General features: G+C 41.3%; 1 protein-coding gene across 1 annotated transcript; it reads right to left on the minus strand.

Annotated features, from left to right (window-relative positions):
* Positions 1 to 321: 321 nt before the first annotated feature.
* Hsc70-5 (Heat shock protein 70 cognate 5) lies at positions 322 to 14,913 on the minus strand. The gene is made up of 14 exons (XM_034982380.2): positions 14,696 to 14,913; positions 14,436 to 14,491; positions 12,647 to 12,734; positions 11,058 to 11,295; positions 10,042 to 10,203; positions 9,137 to 9,227; positions 8,492 to 8,654; positions 7,884 to 8,039; positions 6,851 to 6,997; positions 6,135 to 6,375; positions 5,027 to 5,236; positions 3,821 to 4,008; positions 2,413 to 2,553; positions 322 to 1,455 (listed from the first exon to the last, which is right to left on the minus strand). The coding sequence occupies exons 1-14, from the start codon at positions 14,795 to 14,797 to the stop codon at positions 1,363 to 1,365; spliced, it is 2,076 nt and encodes a 691-aa protein (XP_034838271.1). The 5' UTR covers positions 14,798 to 14,913; the 3' UTR covers positions 322 to 1,362.
* Positions 14,914 to 23,508: the final 8,595 nt, after the last annotated feature.

Below are 23,508 nucleotides of genomic sequence, written 5' to 3' on the forward strand. Positions count from 1 at the left end.
CATCTCTAATAGAAATCATATCACTTTAAAATATGCTGAGAACTCAAAAAGGATTTTTAATAAAGAAAATGTTCTTGTAACAAGTTAGATGATGATGATGATGATTATAAAATTGCTGACAACTATAACAGAGTGAACTGGAGTGAGCGAACTCTCGGTTTGATCCTGAATCGACGATATGTCAAACATTAGACAATGGTGACGTGAAATCAAAGAAAAATAGGGCTACCTAGAACATAGGAGCGTAGCATTGAAAAAACTTCATAAATAAAATTAGGTACATTGTCCTCTTATGAAACATTAAGAAATAAAATCTTGAAATTATGTATTTTGAACTATTATTTTTAAATTACAACTTAAAACATGACTGCTTCCTAAAATAGAAGCCAAACGTAGAAGAGGTATGATTTTATCAAACCCTTACCCTCTGATAAGTTTTTACGTGGTATCGCACTGGAACGCTAAACAATGGCGCCGATTCTGTTGTCTTTCTCTAAACTTTTAGAGTATCTGCATCCTCTTCTTTTTAATATTGCCAAAAAGGGACGCATGAATTTTACATTTAAAGACTCTAAAAGTGCACGCTACAAATTTAATCAATACGCTCGCGACTGGCAGCTAAAGTCACGAGGTTTGACAGCTCTAAATTAAATTTAAACTGTCAAACTCTGTCTGTCCTTTTCATATTATATTAGTAAGAAGAGGATGCGAATGCTCTAAAATTTAGTTTTACTCAGAATCAGTACCACTATGTCGTTATAGTTGGGATCGTAACAGAACGCTAAATACCATGGCATATCGTTACCGTAGCCTCCCATCATATATGGACTTGAATATACACCAAGTGCGAAGGCATGGAATCACACTGAATGCGCGCGTACATGTGTAAGATTTATGATTTAAGTATCTTATAACCGATAACAGCGACAAAACGAATACATAAAAATTAATGTGTGTATCCGTTCGTTACCTATGCATTCACAGATTATGTTGGAACTTCGTACAGTTGTTGTTGGTATTTGCACCATCAGCCTAAAATAATACGCGTTTTGAAGTGATGCATGCTGGACCTTAAATAAAATCTTAGTTGTAGTCCGCGACAGGTTGAGATGGCAATCGGGGTATGAGGCTGGGGGACGCCCTGCACGTCATCTACGCTATCCCGCACCGGGTTAGCGCGGGGGCTGTGTGGGTAAGCGGGGCGTCCCCTCCCCGATAGCTATCTCGGCCTGTCGCGTACTATAGCTAACACAAGACGTTTAAACTAAAATCCTTTTTTACCGGTGTTTGTGAATTATTTGGTCTAAGTAAGTATGTACAGTTGACCCCTAGTTTAGGTTAGGGGTCGCTAGGGATAGGGGTTTAGTTCTTCTTCTCTTCTTTCTCCTTCTTCTCCTCCTGCTCGCCCTGCGTTTGCGATTGCGACTGAGACTGGCCTTCACGTTCGGCCGCCATCTATGAAAAAACAAAACTCATTTAACTCCGAAAAGTTAGAGGTGCGTGCCCGGGATCGAACCCCCGACCTCCGATTAGAAGGCGGACGTCCTAACCACTCGCCGTCGAGTCGTCCACGCGGACGCTTGCGGGCCCCAGGACAACTGTTCGGGGCGTTGGCCCCCTTCAGTGGTGGCAATCCTAACCACTAGGCTATCACAGCTAGTTGCATATCTGTAGGTATATACTATCTATGAATGAATACAGCAAATAAGGCAATAGTGCCAACATGACGGCAGGGGTCAAGTTATAGTGAATGGACCATAGATCAATCGACAGTCAGTCAGTCAGTCTTTTTGTCATATTTTACAAAATTCATGTAGGAATGAGCTTATAATGTTAAAGGGATATTCCAAAAAACAATCAAAGCCCATTTCAATAATGATTTAGCACATTTGCTTGACCGCTAAAACAATTTATGATGCTTTTAGCGGCTCAAAAATGTGCAAAACTAAATACAAAATTATTAAAAAATAGCTTAACATGATAAAGAAGTTAATTTGATATAGGTTAATTCTGTAGTTAATATTTTCTAAAATGTCAGGTCTAAATTTATTTCTATCACTTTCATAATTCTCCCTGCAGAAAAGGATAGCATATCTTGGGTCACCTGACCAAATGAGCCTGGCCATCTATATTGCGTTTTCTTGGACTTGTTGTACTATATCACTTTGTTAGCGTGATTGAATAACGTACAGCGCCATCTAGTTTTATGTGGAAGCAAGTGAATCTGCTATAGTAGTATGAATAAGAAGTTACCGTCTTATAAGCCTGCTCGAATAGCTTAAGTCTAGCCTGTTGTAGGTGATCCTTTCAAGCCACTTCACGTTCGCGATCCTTGAGCCGTCTCACACTGAATTCTTTGCTAGCGTGATTGAAAACCGTGCAACGCCATCTATTGTAAAATGTAAGAGTTACCTTCTTGTAAGCCTGCTCGAACAGTTTGAGGCTGGCCTGTTGCAGCTGGCCGGTGGCGGAGCGGATGGCCTCTGGGTCGGCGGTTTCTTTCTGGGCTAGAAGCTCACGGAGCTTGGCCATCTCGCCGCGGAGCTTGTCGCACTGGAAATTACAATTACTTCTATAATCTCTACTACTTCGGAAAACTTCGGTGACACGAATGAAGAGTATCAGACTTGACGTTTTATAAAAAATCCTTTGTTCCTTCTTATTAAAACCAACCAACGATCTGCGCCATTGACTCATATATTACTTCGTATGGACAGGGCCATTGAACAAACAAAATGGCACCGACTCAGTGGTGCTTTAACACCAATGCAACCTCAGTAACGTCTGGATTTCAAACGGGTCGTTCATTAGTATCTAAGAGGTGGCGCTGATTTATTTGGGTCCAAAACCGTGAAAAATTTTGTTCGCTTGGGCATATAAATTATTACAATTGCAAGAAACATCTTCAAATCCATGTCATCCACGCATCTACAACAACAATTCTAATGCCTTAGGATGGGTTCCACGGGTTGTCGCTATCAGGAACGCCCCTGTTAAGCGATCAATAAATTTGTAAGAGTATTTGTAGGCATCGTAAATCGTCTCGCGCGCAAGTGACGCGCGAGGGATAACGCGCGGCCGCTTCTCTCGCACCAGATATCACCCGCCGATGTATAGCACATTCGACCAGCTATATAGTGGTGCTTCTTATGAAACTCAATGCGAAAACTCTAAGTTGCGCTCAGAATCTGTACCACTACCCCGTTTCACTTAAAAACCGACCAAGTGCGTGGCGGGCCACGCGCAGTGTAGGGATCCGTAGTCACAATCCTCGAAAACCAGATGTAACTCCTTAACCTGTGAACCCTACTTAGCCATGATAGTTTTCCTTTAAAATTAATTATATATACTACCGCTGTGAATTTTTTCACATTCCTATATACTACCATTCGGCTGATAGGGGGGACGGGGTCGGGGAACACTTGACTCTAATAAAAATTAACACTTTATAACATCATATTTTACAAACGGATCTAGTAATCAAAAAATGATGTTCCCAGACCCACAGTATTTTTAAAAGACCTATTCAACGATACCCCACACTATGGCGAAACTATAAGGGTTTCTTGTGTAACCGATCATTTTTTGGGTTCCGTACCTCAAACGGAACCCTTATAGGATCACTTACTTGTCTGGTTGTCTGTCTGTCTGTCTGTCTGTCTGTCAAGAAACCTACAGGGTACTTCCCGTTGACCTAACGGGAAACGTTAGGTTTCCCGTTACCTAACGGGACTGTAAGTTACATCAATACTTATACTGATGTAAGTGTCAGTATGTTTTTGCTAACGTTCTGGTTACACCCTGTATGTATAGACCTTACCTCGTCTTGGGGCAACTGAGCTTTGTACTCGTCCATCTTGGTCTCGGTGTCGTGCAGGACCCCCTCCGCCTGGTTGGCGGCCTCCACCCTCTCGCGACGCCCCTTGTCTGCGGCCGCGAATTGCTCCGCCGCTTTCACCATGTTCTCAATTTCGTCCTTTGAAAGACCGCCCGATGATTGGATCACGACTGTGGAAGATATTCGTGTTAATAATCTTCAAGCTGGCATAGCTGTGATAGCCTAGTGGTTAGGACGTCCGCCTTCTAATCGGAGGTCAGGGTTCGATCCCGGGCACGCACCTCTAGCTTTTCATATGTGCGTTTTAAGTAATTAAATATTACTTGCTTTAACGGTGAAGGAAAACATCGTGAGGAAACCTGCATGCTTGAGAGTTCTCCATAATGTTCTCAAAGGTGTGAAGTCTATCAATCTGCACATGACCAGCGTGGTAGACTATGGCCAAAACCCTTCTTATTGTGAGAAGGAGGGTGATGGGTTGATCATGATGATGATGAATAATCTTATTTTTAGGGTTCCGTACCCTGAGGGCGCCAACGGGACTTGGTTTCAAAGTAAACTCACTAAAGAGCGTGGCGGTCTCCATATACTAACACTAGATGACGCCAATCGACCTCATACGAAGGATTCCATCCTACGCAGCGACGAAGTAACTTACAACACACCAACTAGATGGCGTTGCTCTCGCCATAGATCCTGAATCGCGCTGATGAAGTTCTCTCGTCGAAAAGAGAAAGAGCAATACTACTCACTCTGCTGCTCCTTGCCAGTGCCCTTGTCCCGGGCAGACACGTGCACGATGCCGTTGGCGTCTATGTCGAAGGTAACCTCGATCTGCGGTACACCATGCGGCGCTGGTGGTATGCCGACGAGGGAGAACTGCCCGAGGAGCTTGTTGTCCGAAGCCATCTCACGCTTCTGGTGGACCTTGGTTTCAAAGTAAACTCACTAAAGAGTGTGGCGGTCTCCTATACAGACACTAGACTCATACGAAGGACTCCGTCCTACGATGCGGCGAAGTAACTTACAACACACAAACTAGATGGCGTTGCTGTCGCCATGGATCCTGAATCGCGCTGATGAAGTTCTCTCTACGGAGCTGGGTCCTTGGACCTGACAGTTGGAAGTCTTCTTGTTACACCACTTGCACCTGAACAAGAGGAAAAGAGAAAGAGCTATACTACTCACTCTGCTGCTCCTTGCCAGTGCCCTTGTCCCGGGCGGACACGTGCACGATGCCGTTGGCGTCTATGTCGAAGGTGACCTCAATCTGCGGGACTCCGCGCGGCGCTGGTGGAATACCGACGAGGGAGAACTGCCCGAGGAGCTTGTTGTCCGAAGCCATCTCACGCTCGCCCTGGTGGACCTTGATCTCCACTTGGGTTTGACCGTCAGCAGCTGGGAAGGAAAATTGATTTTAGTATACTTGACAATCGTTGTATTGAGACTCGTTGAATGTTTTTATCAACAAATCTAGCATTTGTTTTTGTATATATGCATTTTTCTGTGTCAACATGACAGTTGCAACAATAACGAATGCGTACTCCAAATGTATGCATTATGTCGACGCCAATTGCGTCGACATAAGTTTACTACTATAGTTCTATTATACTATACTATAGTATCTACTTTGGTTTTAAGGCTAAAACTTGTACGCCTTACATAGGCATGAAATAGTGTGACTTAAAATTGTACCAACATCTTACAAACATACCTATTTCAACAAATAAATAGATTTTGTTTTTTTAAAGTGCTGCACTAGATTGGATAACCAATATAAATGTAGCGCGGTTTCTAGGAAAGTCCACGGCAATACAGTCCGCGACTAGCTGGTACCGCGCGTTTCTCTCGCACCGCTGCAAGTGCGCACGCATACGGATGCGAGCACCGATCGGCGATGCGGATAAGTTTTTGATGAATAGTCTTGCATTATTTTACAGAAAAAATTTAAAACACGATAGTGAACGCGACATTTTTTCCTGCTGGCTTTTATCAGTAGAATCTGCTTTCCGAACCAATCGTATAGTCTTGATATATCATAGGTGACACATGCTATTGCTGTTCTACATGAAATAAATTCATTTCATTTCATTTATTCTATTTTTGGAAATGAAATAATGTGAGGCTGAGAGATCTATAGTTAAATAAAATGAGATAGAACGAGACAGTTATATCACTCACATAAGTCTGTCTCATTTTAACTCCATGTAAAGTCTGAGCATAGATAACGTATGCTCTATAGTTCTCGACTTGAGTCTCGATGCCGAGCAGCAGCATGTCTGTAAAGACCTCTCACCTGTAGAGAACACCTGGCTCTTCTTGGTAGGTATGGTGGTATTCCTCGTGATGAGCTTGGTGAAGACTCCCCCGAGGGTCTCGATGCCCAGGGACAGGGGAGTGACGTCGAGCAGCAGGATGTCTGTGACGTCTCCGGCTAGGACTCCGCCCTGGACGGCGGCGCCCACGGCGACAGCCTCGTCAGGGTTGACAGCACGCGAGGGGGCACGACCAAAGATTTCTTGGACTGTTTGTTGGACCTGGAGAATGGATGGAATTAGGATAAAAAGCTCATAGGACCTGAGAAATATAACAAACTACCTTATGCTCGCGACTTCGTCCGCGTGTAATGCACAAATTACAAACCCCTATTTCACCCCCTTAGGGGTTGAATTTTCAAAAATCCTTTCTTAGCGGATGCCTACCTCATAATAGCTATCTGCATGCCAAATTTCAGCCCGATCCATCCAGTAGCTTGAGCTGTCAGTCTCATCAGTCAGTCAGTCACCTTTTCTTTCTGTTTATATATTTAGATTTGTTTTGTATGAGTGATTATAACCTGGTAGCATATAGACACATCCAGGGAATATATCCTCAAGGTTGCTCTGGCACCGGTCTGTGTGACACCTAACCCGCCCATTAGAGGACTAGTATCGGCTTGTGCTTACAGTGCTTTCATAATATTGTAATATCAAATATAAGTTATAAGCTAGTTAAATCATAACATAGACATACCTTAGGCATCCTGGTCATTCCGCCGACAAGTAAAACCTCTCCCACATCAGTGCGTGAAACCTCAGCATCTTGTAACGCCCGTTGGCACGGACCCACTGTGCGCTTGATCAGGTCGCCCACTAGAGATTCTAGTTTGGAACGAGTCATCTGAAACAATTGGTGGAATGTTTAGGAAAATGTCCCCATGTTTGGGTATTGTTAGGAAGAGGTTTGAGTATCATTAGGTAAATGTCCCCATGTTTGGGTATTGTTAGTAAAAGGTCAGGTCATGTTTGAGTATCATTAGGAAAATGTCCCCATGTTTGAGTATTGTTAGGAAAAGGTCCCCATGTTTGGGTATCATTAGGCCCATACTATAGTTATTTATTTCCTTAAATGAAGGTATGCCAGGTTAATATGGATGTTATGGTAGTAATTTCTATTTAATCGGGCGTATAAATAGCAATTTGTATTACATAGCAATTTTTATAGCAATACACGCACAACATTTAAGTGCGGAAACCAGCCCAGAGCAAAGAAGAAGATAGCATTACAAACAGTAAGGTATTTGCTATATTTATAATCCTATAAAATCCTATCAATGTTTTAAATCACTTTTACAAAATTCAATTACAATAATGGCACAGAAAAATATTTGTATCATATGTTATTTAATAAATTGGAGCAGGATCCGCTTTCACCTCTATCTTTAAGATATATCCCAGGCTGAGGAAGTTTAGGATATATCCCCACAACCTGGGGACGAAATCCTATATACAAGTAGTGATATTATTATCATTTATAGGAGATTGTCCCCAGATTTTTTTTTTTTAACAGAATATTAGCCATATTAAATGACTAATATTCCCCTTTCCACTCCAATTAAGCGTCAGGCTTGTGCTAGGAGTAGGTACGACGATAGTGCAACGGGCGGGATTTGAACCGTCGACCTTTCGGTTTTCAGTCCACTCCTATACCGGTTGAGCTATTGAGGCTCTAAATTAGGATTAGGTTTCGATTTTTGGAGTTGGGTATTCTAATTGGGGCAACTCACCTTCAGGTTCATGTGCTTAGGTCCGGAAGCATCCATGGTGAGGTAGGGCAGGTTAATATCGGTCTGTAGAGACCCTGACAGCTCAATCTTGGCTTTCTCAGCCGCTTCCTTGAGGCGTTGCATGGCCATCGCATCCTTCCGGATGTCTAGACCTTGCTGTTAATAAAAATACATAGATTTTTATTAAATAAATAATTAATTAATTTATGAATTAATTACAAATCAAAGAATTAAGTCATTTTATTGGTAATGCTGAAAAACTCTTTAAAAATACAACCTTCAATAAACTATCTAACACTGAATTTCATATTATTTTAGACCTTTTTTTAAACTCCATACATTTACAAATTACGTACTTGGCTTTAACGAAAAATCAAAAATAGTTTATCTCTAAAGCAATAAATTCTTGGTCCATTTAACTTGCATCCTAATATAGACACTGATGGAAAATTTTACAGTTTTCCAGATATGCAAACATCGCGGGTGAGGGTTAAAGAATTAATAATAGATCCTATTAATATTAAAGTTGTTCGTAATTTGCTAATAACTTTGGCATTTGCTTTTTTCCGGAATAATTGAATAGATTTAATAAAAAAATGTACACTCACATCTCTCTTAAATTCATCCACTAAGAAGTTGACAATAACATTGTCAAAGTCTTCACCGCCCAGCAATGTGTCTCCATTGGTGGACTTCACCTCAAACACTCCCTTCTGGATCTCAAGCACAGATATATCGAAGGTACCACCGCCCAAGTCGTAGACTGCGATACTAAAAAGAAATTATAAAAAATTACAACTATTAGTTTATTTCATCATGATCAACCCATCACCCGCACACTACTGAGGACTGGTCTCCTCTAAATTAAAATATAAATGTAGCGCGGTTTCTAGGAAAGTCTACAGCAATACAGTCCGCGACTAGCTGGTACCGCGCGTCCCTCTCGCACCGCTGCAGACGTGCACGCATACTGATGGGAGCACCGATCGGCGATGCGGATTAATTGATTGACATTTCATTATCACCTTAACCATTCCACTACTGAGCACAAATCTCCTCTCAGAATGAGAAGGGTTTAGGCCATAGTTTACCATCCTGGCCAAGTGTGGATTGACAGACTTCACACGCCTTCAAGAACAATATGGAGAATTTATTTAAGTTTTTATTTAAAAGGTCCTCAATTCCATTAGTGTTGTCATTAATTTTTCTGTTTGACAGAAGGTTCTACAAATTAAATTCTTTTATGAACTCACATCTTGTCATCGGTCTTGTCCATGCCGTACGCAAGCGCAGCGGCGGTTGGCTCGTTTATCACTCGGAGGACATTAAGCCCGGCGATTTGACCTGAATAAATAATTGTTTGTTAAGTAACAATAAATATTTATATTTAAGGAAAATTAGGACTTTTGCCCCACACAACACAACTTATAGTTTAGGATTCTGTCCCCATTTAGTTGAATTTTCAATTGAGGATGTTGGCCCCTTTTGATATCCGAGTAGCATTAAAGGGTTTTCCTTAGGAAGTTACATACAAATTATGGTTAAAATTACATAAATGTAGCGCGGTTTCTAGGAAAGTCTACGGCAATACAGTCCGCGACTAGCTGGTACCGCGCGTCTCTCTCGCACCGCTGCAAACGTGCACGCATACTGATGCGAGCACCGATCGGCGATGCGGATTAGCATTGATTCGGGGTTAAACATCATAATACCTTAAAGAGGCACTAGGGAAGGTCCCATGCGTCAATGACTAGTAATAGCCCGGTCAAAATATACATTTTAAATTATAAAAATTTCGACATAGCTAAATGTTGGTGGAGACCTTGGGTACACCATTACAAATGAAATATCAAAAGTCCCCATCGATCGATCACATCATGATCACATGTCTGCTAAAAAGTTACTCAAGGGCATAGGACAAAAGTTTCGGTTTTTTGGAATAGGTCAGTATAATTAAAATTGTAGATCATAAAATTATCTACAAAAATTAGCTAATATGTACATTTTTTCTAAGAATCCCACCTGAGATCTCACAATTCTAAAAGTTGACGAAGTTACATTTTATTAAATAATACATACTCATATTAGTTTGTATTAAATTATGTGTAAATCAGTGGGGTCTTAAGTTTGTTGTAGAGTTATTAAGTTAACACTTTACCAGCATCCTTGGTGGCCTGTCGCTGTGAGTCGTTGAAGTAAGCGGGCACGGTGACAACTGCGTTCTTGACACTCGTGTTAAGGTAGGCTTCCGCTGTCTCCTTCATCTTCATCAGTACGAAGGCGCCGATTTGACTCGGGGAGTACATTTTACCATCGCTGCCTGTTAAAAATATTATTACAAATTATTTTCAAGTAAAAGTGTCTGTCCTTACTAACTCATAGCTAAGTTGCTCTATACAAAAGCTTGCACTCTTCAAAAATACTCATATTATTATATGTATTTTGATCTTTTCCGCGGAAAAAAAACCTGCCCGATGATGCAAGTAATACATAGATAGCTTCACATAAGTTTCACATAATTTTATTCTTTCAACCCAATAAAATATCTAGCTACTTGGCTGTGACTTACGACTAGAAAATCTATCATGTACATAAAACAACGATTTTTAACATTTGTGATAATTTTGTGATACAACAAAAGTTAAGAAAAAGGAGAATAATAAAATAAATAGAAGATAGTATTAATGTGGAAAAGTACTAAATAAAATACCAGGCAAAAGTGTAGCGCGGTTTCTAGGAAAGTCCACGGCAATACAGTCCGCGACTAGCTGGTACCGCGCGTTTCTCTCGCACCGCTGCAAGCATGCACGCATATTGATGCGAGCACCGATCGGCGATGCGATTTGTTTCTATATTAATTATAACATTTCTCTACTAAAGTATTGGACCGCTATGTCTAAAAGTTACGATTTCTTTTTCCCAATTTGGCTTTATGACACCTGTACTGATTGTGACAAGGAAGATATTAAAGAGCTCATAATAAATAACCAAATATCGATTAGGACTCTGACTAATTCTGTTGTACACAATCACTAAACTTAAATGGCAGGTCTAAATTTATAACTACGTCTTTCATGTTATCTGCGGAAAAGGATAGCATTCGATGTAGACCTGACAATTTACTTGAGAGATACAACAGATAGTATCACTATTTGTCATCTACAAGATCCTCACCTTGCACCCAAGCGTCTCCATTAGAGGCCCTCACAACTTTGTAGGACAAATTCTTCATGTCCTTTTGCACCTCTGGGTCGTCGAACCTGCGACCTATGAGACGCTTTGTCGCGTAGAATGTGTTCACACTATTGGTCACCGCTTGGCGTTTAGCGGGCATGCCCACTAAACGCTCGCCGTCCTTTGTGAAGGCTACGTGGGAAGGCGTTGTGCGGGAACCTTCACTGTTTTCTACTACCTGTGAAGGTCACTATCTATTAGGTTTGTTTCTACATATAAACTTTTTGAACAACAAGTTTGCATATTGTATTTGATTGGTTAGTTTTTACAGCAGATCCTACTATAGTCTGCGACAGGTAGAAATGGCAAGCAGGGAATGAGGCAGAGGGATGCCCCGTACAGCCGATTACATTTGACACAAATCATGTGGTTAAGGATTGCCTGGCATGTTAAAAGTATGTCTGGACCATCTAATCTATAGATTAGTTAAGACTCTAATCTCTCTAATCATTAGACTCCACACACACCCTAAGAAAGCATTTAAAAATTTGAGAGAAAATAAAACTAATAGCTGTGCATGAAACAACAATTGAATGATTAGATTCTATAAATAAATTAAATTAAAAGTTTTAGGATGTTTGCCCTATTCATTTCCAAACAAAAGTATTTTGGGATTTTGTCCCTAGACATTACGAATTTAGGATTTTGGCCCTTTTTCTATAAGAGACGGCTCACATGCTGCCTTACATATAAATAATAGTAAAAGTAAAATGTAAATGTAGCGCGGTTTCTAGGAAAGTCTACGGCAATACAGTCCGCGACTAGCTGGTACCGCGCGTCTCTCTCGCACCGCTGCAAACGCGCACGCATACTGATGCGAGCACCGATCGGCGATGCGGATTGTTTGATGACTTCAATTCGACATGACTTGGCACCAAAACTAACACATTGTAAAAAACAGAACAAGTCCCTCACTTCTAAGGGTGAGATCTATAGAGCACACTCTTACTTTGCTAAGACTTAAGACAGAGTTAAAACGAGACAGAGCTATATCTCTTACATAAATCGGTCTCGTTTTAACTCAATCTTATGTCTGAGCAAAGTCAAAGTGCGCTCTATAGATCTCAGCCTAAGACTGCTTTTTTTGTTAGGTGGCTTTTTGTAAGTCCTTTACTTTAAGCAAGGGACTACTTCAATTTGAAAACCCCATTGAAAAAAAACACCATGGACTAATTATTTTAAAGGGACAAAAAATGTTCATAACTCAATATCTTAGGCTGTTTTTTTCCAAGGTTTTTTAGATTTAAAATTTTTTTGTCCATCCTTGCTTTAAGCTCGGGACTTACCTTTGGAAAAAAGCCATGGCAAAAAAAAAACATCACAGACAAATTATTTTTCAAAAGGGAAAAAAAATGTTCAATATCTTCATTTTCAAGGTTTCATTTTTCTAAAAAAGTTTTTTAAAATTTTAAAGATTTTGTGCTCCTTCTGAATAAAAAGTTAAGTGTCTGTGACATGTTCCTTTCTCTTCTTGATTAACCATTAACCAATTCATGTTTTGTGCTAAATGGAAAATGAAAGTTTCTTACCCTAGGCGTCTTTCCTTCCATGACCGCCACACAGGAGTTGGTAGTTCCCAAGTCAATACCAATGACGGCGCCTCGCACACCTTCCGACCTAGAGTCAAAGTGACAGCCTATTATACATATGAACTATCAAAGTTGTACTGGTGGCTAGACTGTTGTACTGATGATGCTAAAAGTACAACTTTGATAGCTTTTATCTCGAAAATGTAGTACTGGAAGATTTTGTCTCATACAATACTAGTTTGTGCCAGCATTGATTAATACTATATCCATACTAATATTATAAATGCGAAAGTGTGTCTGTCTGTCTGTCTGTCTGCTAGCTTTTCACGGCCCATCCGTTAAACCGATTTTGATGAAATTTGGTACAGAGATAGCTTGCATCTCGGGGAAGGACATAGACTTTTTATCCTGGAAAATTAAAGAGTTCCCACAGGATTTTTAAAAACTTAAATCCACGCGGAGGAAGTCGCGGGCATCATCTAGTAGGTTATATGTGTGTGTTAGTTATTGGAAATAACACTGAAGATCCGATAGGCAGATCAAGGTAATGAAACAAACTTATTTTACAGCGTGTGTGACTGTTTAATTTGTCATTCTTATATACTATTCGCTAACCATAGATAATAATCTTTAGGCACAATCTACATAAAAGTCACAACAGGCCGCGAACGCACTATCAACTTAATAATAAGCGTTGACAATGTGGCCACTATTTTGGGAAAAAAGTAAAATGGCAGACTACTAGACAGGCCAAAATCTGCAAAGCCCTTTCCACAGCTAGACAATAGTTTTGTTTTAATAAAAATAATGAGCAAACAAGCAGGCGGACCACCTGATGGTAAGTGAACATTTGCAGCATCAGAGGAACCACCAACATGTTGCCGGCAATTTCAGGAATTTATAAATCCACACTTTGAATAACCCCATGTTGTAATCTAGTAGGAACCAGTCAAAGGAAGTTGGTTCCACAGTTTGCATGTGTGTGGAAAAAGATCTGGCACAACAGGTGTGACTGCCAATATCAAGAAGAACCAATTTTGATGAAATATGGTACAGAGATAGCATGCATCACTAATAACAGACATAGGATACTTTTATCTAGTAAAATGAAACTGTTCCCACAGGAATTTTTGAAAAACCTAAATCTGCATATTGTCTATCACAGCCATTATCTACTAATTAATAATTTTCAAAATAAAAAATAAAATAAAAAAATTTTTTATTCCAATAAACTTTTACAAGTACTTTCGAATAGTCGGATGCATCTACCACCATCTACAATTTATTGTTGACTAGCTGGTGCCCGCGACTTCGTCCGCGTGGATTTATGTTTATGAAAATCCCGTGGGAACTCTTTGATTTTCCGCGATAAAAGTAGCCGATGTCACTCTCCAGGTCTTTAACTATACCCATGCAAAAAATCACGTCGATCCATTGCGCCGTTGCGACGTGATTGAAGGACAAACCAATAAACCAACAAACAGACACACTTTTGCATTTATAATATGGGAACTGATGTTAGTAATAATAACGAGGAACAATGAAATAAAAAATATGGTCTCCGAGGTATAATGGAGTGTTCATTAGCATAACCTCAACATTCCAGTTTTATGAACAATTCATCTCAAACTAGACCCTGATGAATACATTTTGAGATAAGTCAAAGTTTACTTAGACCTTATGATAAGTATAAGTGCATAAGTACTATCTACAGTAGTAACTACAAAGGTCGATTTAAGTTAGGTTATAATGAAATAGTTTTGAAATAATTTTCAATTTTTCAACTTACTTGTTTCTGTACTGTACGCCATGTCGTTGGTAGATAGGAACTGTGGGCGCTGCAGTCTGAAAGATACAGGAAAATCTCAGGTTACGCAAAATTATAGCAAACATGCATGTGTCCGGGCGGCGTAAAACTGAACTTTGTAACTTGTATACTGAAAAAACGATAAATTTTGAAAGAAACTAAAGATTCTAGGTCTCTATTTGACAAATTCAGCGTTTTAGACGCACGATTCTCTTTTTTTCAAAGTAAAATGGTAAACTTACGCTTTTGAGAATTGTTGAGAAATTTCTGTGTGTGTAAATTTCGGAACCCAAGCCGGAGCACTCCAAAGCCTTTCGGCTTATCACCCGCGTAGCCGTTAGCATTATTAACTTAATATTTTCACCAACTTATAGAATAATTCCGATTTATTTCAATTCGGACAAAACCATGTGGATGACGCAACTCATGCAAGAAGAATAATTTTCCTTTTTTATGACAGTTCGTTCGAAATTCTTGCCACTCGAAAAATTACAAGAATGTTCTCGTATCTCAAACATGTGACATGTTTGTTTTTATTGGACACTGTTATCGATTACATTTGAAATTATGGTACGTGATTGGTAGTTGGGATTTGATTGTGAAATTATAGCCAATCAACTTTAGTAAGTTCGTTTTGTGTTACAGATACCTTAATAAATATGCAACCATTTAATTTATTGTGAAACAAAATATAAAAAAAAATTGATTAAAATTGGCATACCATGTGTTTTTATCTTTTTATTTTATTTATTTTAGCTGTATTTGTATAAAACTGGTAAAAAATGTACAATTAATAGCAATACGTCGCCATCTAGTATTGAGGTTATTTAAAACACTGCAAGTTTGCTATTTGATAATAGATGGCGCTGTATTTTTAATATAAAAACTTTTTATAGAAATTGTACAAAAATAACAACTTGTGAACGCGCGCTAAAGGTTCGTACGCACCTGAGCGGCGCGGCGCGGCGCTTCAGCGAGCTGCACGTCGCGGCACAGAGCGTCAAAATATCATTTCTATCATTTTGTATGGCGCATATCGCACTAGAGCGGCGCTGCACAGCGCTTCACCGCGCGTTGCCGCGCGGCACGGCTGGAGAGAATATTTTGAAGCGCAGCGAAGCGACGCGCAGTGCAGTGACGCTAGTGCGACATACCCAGCGGCGCGGCACGGCGCTTCGCGCTCGTACGTGAACGGGTATAAAAGTGACGCGCAAGTGACGCGAGGTGCCGCGTACTGAAGTTATAGTGCGGTAGGCACCGTCGAGCGGCCTGAGGTGACGCGTTCTGCAGTCGGACTGAAGCGCCGCGCCGCGCCGCTCAGGTGCGTACGAACCTTAATATTTAAATGGCTTTCCCAACTATTCGATTTTTGTAGAGGTATTCGATTTCTGTATGTTGTGAATTGCACAATAAAAAATCGGTCCTAAAACATCGTGAGAAAACCTGCTTGCCTGAGAGTTCTTTGAAGTCTGCCAATGCGCACTTGACTAGCATGCCATGGTGGATTTTGTCTTACAATTTTTCTGTGTTGTACTGTATAAGTAGAGTCAGGTAAAAAATAAGGCGCAATAATCACAATAATTTTTCAACATAATATTTTATTAATAACAATACATAAACAATAATTAAAAAATAATAGTTAAACTAATATCACAAAGTTATAATAAGTAGGTAAACAATTAAGTCGAAATTTGAATAGGTATTTACACAAATTTAAAAAAATCTATTCATACATTCGTTCATCTATTCGTAGTGCGTCGATGTGCGCACGGAGCGACGCGTTCTAATCGGTCGTGGTGGAGGTGGGCGCTGGTGCTTCGTCCCTGGCAGCCAGCAGTGCGCGTAACGCAAGCGTTTCTTGTCGTAGTGCGTTGATGTGCGCACGGAGCGACGCGTTCTCTTGCTCCAACAGACAAGCGCGCCATGCTATCTGGAACAAGAGCTTTTTTATTTTATTCTGATACAAGTTAGCCCTTGACTGCGATCTCACCTGATGGTAAGTGATGATGCAGTCTAAGATGGAAGCGGGCTCATTTGGAAGGGCATATAGTAGGTATGCGGGGTATCTTTACATTATCCCGACGAGTGATATCTTTAGTAAGTAGGTATGCGACAGGTCGAGATAGCAATCGGGTATAGGGAATGTCCTGCAAATCTGCACATCCCCTGCACTAACCCGGTGCAGGTAAGTGCGGGTGACGTGTGGATGTGCGGGGCGTCCCTCCACCTCATACCCCAAATTGCCATTCGCATCCGCATTTCGTATTCCGAATCGCAGGACTTGATGTTCGAGATACTGTACCTCTCTCACTCTCTTTCTCTTTCTCTACCTCTCCTCTTTCTCTTTCTCCCTCTCTTTCTCTCTCGCTCTTCTCTATCTCTCTCTCTCTCTCTGTGTGTAGTTACCTGATCTTCCCGCATCCTCCTCGCGTCGCGGGACTTCTTGGCCGCCTGGTTGTTGCGCCTCCGCCTCTCGAAGTACTTCTCGTCCTTCATCTCGGCAGGTATAGGCCTCTTCTCGCCTCTGCGACGCGCTTCCGCATCGCAAGCCGTCATGTTCGGGATGCCAGCTGCAGTGACTGTATATAGAAATGCAAAACAATCTCCTAAATTTATAAAATGAAAAGGTAACTGACTGCCTGACTGACTGATCTATCAACGCACAGCTCAAACTACTGGACGCATCGGGCTGAAATTTGGCATGCAGATAGCTATTATGACGTACTCATCCGCTAAGAGTGGATTTTGGAAAATTCAACTCCTACGAAATAGGGGTTTGTTTGTGAAGTCCACCCGGACGAAGTCGCGAGCATAAGTTAGTGTTAAAATAAAAGCCGTGAGGTGTCGATCGTGGGACCGACATTTAAAAGAAGCTTCATATCTACCTCCCCCCGGTAAAAGATGCCCTAAGCACGTCCGATGATCAAATCATGACCGACAATGCTCCCTAGCTCGTAGGGCTTCACAACTCAACCATATTACAGCGTCTTCGCCGGCGAAGACGAGGTCCCCGATTTCTAACGTCACCCGGACGTGGACTCACGCCACGGCCTCGGGGGCGTACGGACTAACCAGTAGTCCAACCAATCCACCCATCCCAACGTCATCCTAAGCCGTGGTCCGAGCCTCACAGGAGGCGCCCTTAGGAGGACCGTGACGTTGCCCCCCGATCTCTCGAAATATTTCTTCGAGCCCTAGGGCTCACCCCCAGGCAGAGCTTCGCGCTCTCCAACCCCCCCGGTGACGCTGTAGCGACCAGTAGGGCCTACGCAGCATAGTCAATCCAAAACAACACACAAAAATACCTAATTATCGCTTCAAAATCAAATAGCTTGATCATACTGAATGGTTTCAATGGTTCGTTTTAGCTTAGGTAGGCTGGTATCATACCTATACTAACTGACTGCAAACCGATTTGGTGGAAAGGAATGCAGATAGGTTATACCCTGAATTAACACATAAGTACTTCATCATGATCAACCCATCACCGGCTCACTACAGAGCACGGGTCTCCACTCAGAGTGAGAAGGGTTTTGGCAATAGTCTTGCGGATGGCCATGTGCGGATTGGTAGACTTCACACACCTTTGACAACATTATGGAGAACTCTCAGGCATGCAGGTTTCCTCGCGATGTTTTCCTTCACCGTTAAAGCAAGTGACATTTAGTTACTTAAAACGCACGTAACTCCGAAAAATTAGAGGTGCGTGCCCGGGATCAAACCCCTGACCTCAGATTAGAAGGCGGGTGTCCTTACCACTAGGCTATCAGAGCTATTAGATACTAAGGCTACCTTTATTCCGGAAAATCAAATAGTTTCCGTGGGATTTTTAAAAACCTATATCGATCAGATGAAGTCGCGGGTCTACCTAGTACGTAGAAGGTAAAATGAATACACACTTGGCGAGCATAGTGGTAAGTGTTGACAGTAGGATGGTAGGCACGGCGGTGGTAGGGCCGCCAGCAGTGGCACCATCCCTCGAGCATCTGTAGCAAAAATTTGTAAGAACTTATACCAAAAACTATCATCATGATTAAACCATCGCCGGCTCACTACAGAGCATGGGTCTCCTCTCTGAGTAAGAGGCGTTTTGGCCATAGTCTGTACCTTTGAAAACATTATGGAGAACTCTCAGGCATGCAGGTTTCCTCAAGTTTTCCTTCATCGTTAAAACAAGTGATATTTAATTGAGTGATTTTTATCCGAAAACCGTGAATTTGTGGTTACAATACAAAAAACCGGCCAAGAGCGAGTCAGGCTCGCGCACCGAGGAGGGTTCCGTAGGTACCAGAGGTAAAACTACTTTAATACGTATTTTAAAACCTTATTCTTGAATCATTCTATGAAAACTGCATTAAAACCAGTTCCGTAGTTTAGACCTAAGTGACGGAAGGTGACTACTTTGTTAACCGACTTCTTTTATATTTAAGTACTATGTAAAGATAAGGGTAGTGATACTTTGTATAAATCGTGTACCTACCGATCGTTTAACGATGAGTTGCACATGTAATTTGCTGTAGTCTGTACCAACAGTAGGTAGGTAGGTACCGTACCGACTACCTACAGGTAGGTAATTACGCGTAACATCAATACTGGCAGGTGTTTCCGCCCTTCCGAAAGTACAGGCGAGAACACAACCGTGTATTTGTGGTTACATCACAAAAAAATAAAAATGGCGTGTTCACGTGGCTATGTGTATTACTTAATGACCTAACCACTTAGTGACCTAATATTTTAATGAGTCAAATAATTTAACCAATTGATGAGCTAATCTCTTAATAAGCTAATTAGTTAATGACCTTATTGAAATGTCGCCAAAGCAGTTGGTGGAGAGCATGAGAGAAGACGCTGTGGGCTCTCATGCCATCCGTCGTAGGAGGGTCGGGCGTAGGCGGGTTTCAGACCCACGGGTTAGGACGTTTTGTCGGTCTGTCAACGACAGAGACAACGCTCTACAAAACCCCTATCTCTTTCTAAAGGTCGATGTACAATTACAATATTTCCTGCTGGGTACAGTTCTTGCAAATCACGAAGGCGAGTGAACTTTACTTGTGGTTACGTCATATACATGGGCATTGCGTAAGTGTGCGTGCACGTCGGACCAATCAGTCGCGAGTAAGCGTTCGCAAACGCACACATTTACTGTACCTTACTTATACCGATACGACTTAAACACAAGCATGAGTCACTCGCCCTCGTGAAATGCAAGAATTATACTGTAAGTAAGTACTTGTTTACTCGAGTGAACACATAAATAATGAACGTGCGAGACGCGTCCTGTTGATCGGGGCCGCGTGCGCGACCCTTAAACGTTGGGGCACGTTAAATGATGAAAAAACAACAATATTTGTTTATCAGTTAGGTAGGTAAGTATTGGCCAATGACTTCTATGTATACTACCTATTTGCCTACCTTTTTATGCAAATAGAGGTAAATAGCAAGCAGCGTGCTGGTGATTATAAGTCCCGCAAATTACTATTACGCTGGAACCATGTCTCATTAACATCGAAATGAAGTCATTTTGATGTGAGCCGAAATAAAAATATACCACCAGCTCGAAACTTCTAGTGCTGACGTCACTAAAATGGCGGCCACGCACATTCGCAATTTGCGGGACTTAAATACCACCGCATACGAATTGGTACTTATCTTTTTATGCGATACGATTAAAAGAGCTCTTGCCACCATAGATATTCCTGCGCTCATTGAGCCGGCAGGGATTAGTCGGGATGATGGCAAGAGACCTGATGGATTGACGCTGGTTTCTTGGGAACGGGGACGGGTGCTAATGTGGGACGCAACGTGCGTTGACACATTGGCCCCGTGTCATATCAAGGAGACAGCATCAAGACCGGAAGCCACAGCAGAAACAGCTGAAAACGGCAAGCGGCGCGAGTAGGTATGCCTCTCTCTGCGAGAGTTACATTTTTGTTCCATTTGCCGTGGTGACCCTGGGGGCCCTGGGGCCATGGAGTCTTAGTGCTAAAAAAAAATTACGAGACATTTCATCGCGATTTATAGCCTCATCTGGTGACAGAAGAGCTGGCTCAGATTTCGCGCAACGGATCAGCCTGGCTGTCGAGCGCGGAAATGCAGCCAGTATTCTTGGCACCATTCCACGGGGGCATGATTTGTATAGTAAGTAATCCATATCCATACTAATATTATAAATGCGAAAGTGTGTCTGTCTATCTGTCTGCTAGCTTTTCACGGCCCAACCGTTCAACCGATTTTGATGAAATTTGGTACAGAGTTAGCTTATATCCCGGGGAAGGACATAGGCTACTTTTCATCCCGGAAAAATGATGAGTTCCCACGGGATTTTTAAAAACCTAAATCCACGCGTACGAAGTCGGGGGCATCAGCTAGTTACTAATAAGATATGGCTAGCTTTAGGTTTTCTTTTTTTTTATTTATTATTATTATTAATAGCGAGCAAACGAGCAGGAAGGCGTTGCCCATGAACATTTGCAGCACCAGAAGAACTGCCAATACATGTATGTGTATGTATGTATATACTTTATTGCACCACAGAAACACAAATGACAGGTTACAAAAAGAAATCTTAATAAGTAGGTACAAAAAGGCGGTCTTATCGCTAAATAGCGATCTCTTCCAGACAACCTTAACGCTAGGGAAAAAACGAACAAATGGACAATGGGAGGTGGTGTAAAATAAACCTAAATACCAATAGCTAAATAAACTAAACCATATAATAAGAATATAAAATACATATTGTTAATACACTAATACATACAAATAAAGTATAAGAAACATACAAAAGACTACATAGATACATTGCCGGCCTTTCAGGAATTTGTTGATTCGCCACTTGAATAACCCCATGTTGTAATCTAGTGGGAACACCGCCGAAGGGAGTTAGTTCTACCTGTGGTTCTACTCTCACTTGGCCGGTTTTTTTCAAGTAAGTAACTAGTTCAGTCTCACTCAATAATGTGAGTCTCACGTACTCGCATTGAGTATCCGTGAAGTAATAAATATTTTTTTCCCCAGTGACAAAAAAGAGCCAAAACGACTTGGCATTACAATTTACAATACAAAATATAGTTTCGTTGATTGTAACATAAACCTACTATAATAGGTACTTAAATCAATATAAGTAGGTAGCTAGGTAACTTCATACAAAACACCTTGATTTGAATATGATCGAGTCTGGTAATTAGCGATAGGTCAATACGGGAGGGCGCGAGGGCGACGTCAAAATGACGTACCCCATTTACACGCAGGGTTGGCACCTTCTGCCCGAAAAGGGTTCACGTACCTACCTGTGTGAGTTTCTTTATTCCACCATAACTTCTGATATCCTGAACAATTTTAATTGCATGGGGTATCTTTAGAATCTTTACATTTGACTATGTGCAATGGATTGACGTGATTTTTTGCATGGGTATAGATAAGGACCTGGAGAGTGACATAGGCTACTTTTTATCTCGGAGTTCCCACGGGATTTTTAAAAAACCTAATTCCACGCGAAAGAAATCGCGGGCATCAGCTAGTAAGGTAAATAAATAATAGATGAAAGTTTGTATTGGAATGTTTTAATTATTGTTATTATTAACTTGAATTTGGTAGGTAAGTTCTTTCTAGGGCGATTGGCTAAGAAAAGGTTTATGAAAATCCACCCCTAATGGGGTGAATGGGGGTTGGAAGGGTATAAAAGTCCTATATTTTAAGGTAATAATAGTGGGCCTCATGAGAAAGCTCAGAGTCACTCAGCGGGCGATGGAGAGAGCTATGGTTGGAGTTTCTCTACGTAATCAAATCAGAAATGAGGAGAACTAGAGTAACCGACATAGCTCAATGGGTTGCGAAGCTGAAGTGGCAATGGGCAGGGCATATACCTAGTTCGTAAAACCGATAGACGTCGGGGTCTCAAGGTTCGACCTCGCACCGGATGACGCAGTGTTGGAAGACCCGCCACTAAGTAGACGGACGACATCAGACGAGTCGTCCGTCTACTTTTATAATAAAATCCCGCAAACTATTTTGGACTTAACTTTGCACAAGTTTAAAAAATCTATTAAAAATATGCTCCTGAAAAAAGCATATTACACAATTGAAGATTATCTAAATGATAAAAGAGCGTGGATTTGACCTGCAGCTCGTTCCAGCAACGCACAACACTGCAAATACTATTTTATACATGGCATAATTTTGTACCTATATCAAATATTTGAAAAGAGCAACCGCCGAGTTTCTTGCTGGTTCTTCTCAGCAGGAAAGGCATTCCGAACCAGTGGTAGATGCATCCGACTATTCGTAAGCACTTGTAAAAGATTATACGAATAAAAAAAAAAAAAGATTTTCAAAGAAAAAAAAGAAAAAAGATTTTCAAAAAGTCGTAAGGAGCCGCTGGATTCAAGCGTTTCAAGACCGTGGCGTGTGGAAGTCCCTACAAGAGACCTATGTCCAGCAGTAGACGTCTATTAGTTGATGATGATGATGATGTTTTGAAGTTAGGGATATCTATTGTAGATTGTAGTGTCAGCCCTGGTCAGGTGGCGGTATTCGCACGGGCGCCGGTGTAAGGTGTAATGGTGTTCAATGGAATGGTTTAACCCTCGTGTTTGTGTAATTTGCGAGGCGCACCGATCTTTTATTAGTTGTGAAGATGTACCTATAAACCTACTTACTTACTTAAATTAACTTTCATAAGCCAAACAGCGTAGCAAGACCAATAATTGTCCAACCAATAATAGACCAATATTGTCAATCCTTCTACTCGAGCGGTCTATGGGTCAGATACTCCAAAAAAGCGTTGAACTCACTGAGAGTACAATACAATAATGCATTCAGAATGCTGCTGGGGCTGCCGAGGGGCTGTAGCGCTAGTGGAATGTTCACGGAGGCCAGGACTGATGGCTTTCATGCCATCATCCGTAAAAAGATGGCCTCCCTCCTACAGCGTCTCCGTAGCAGTTCCAACAGCATTCTGGGTGCAATTAAAGATAGGATAGGCTGCCCAATAATTAAGCATTGGGTGGCTGTGACCACCGGGCGCCTAGAGCTGCCACGTTAGGCCACTTTATTTAAA

The sequence above is a fragment of the Maniola hyperantus genome, chromosome 26, assembly GCF_902806685.2.
Source record: "Maniola hyperantus chromosome 26, iAphHyp1.2, whole genome shotgun sequence".
Taxonomy (NCBI): Eukaryota; Metazoa; Arthropoda; class Insecta; order Lepidoptera; family Nymphalidae; genus Maniola; species Maniola hyperantus.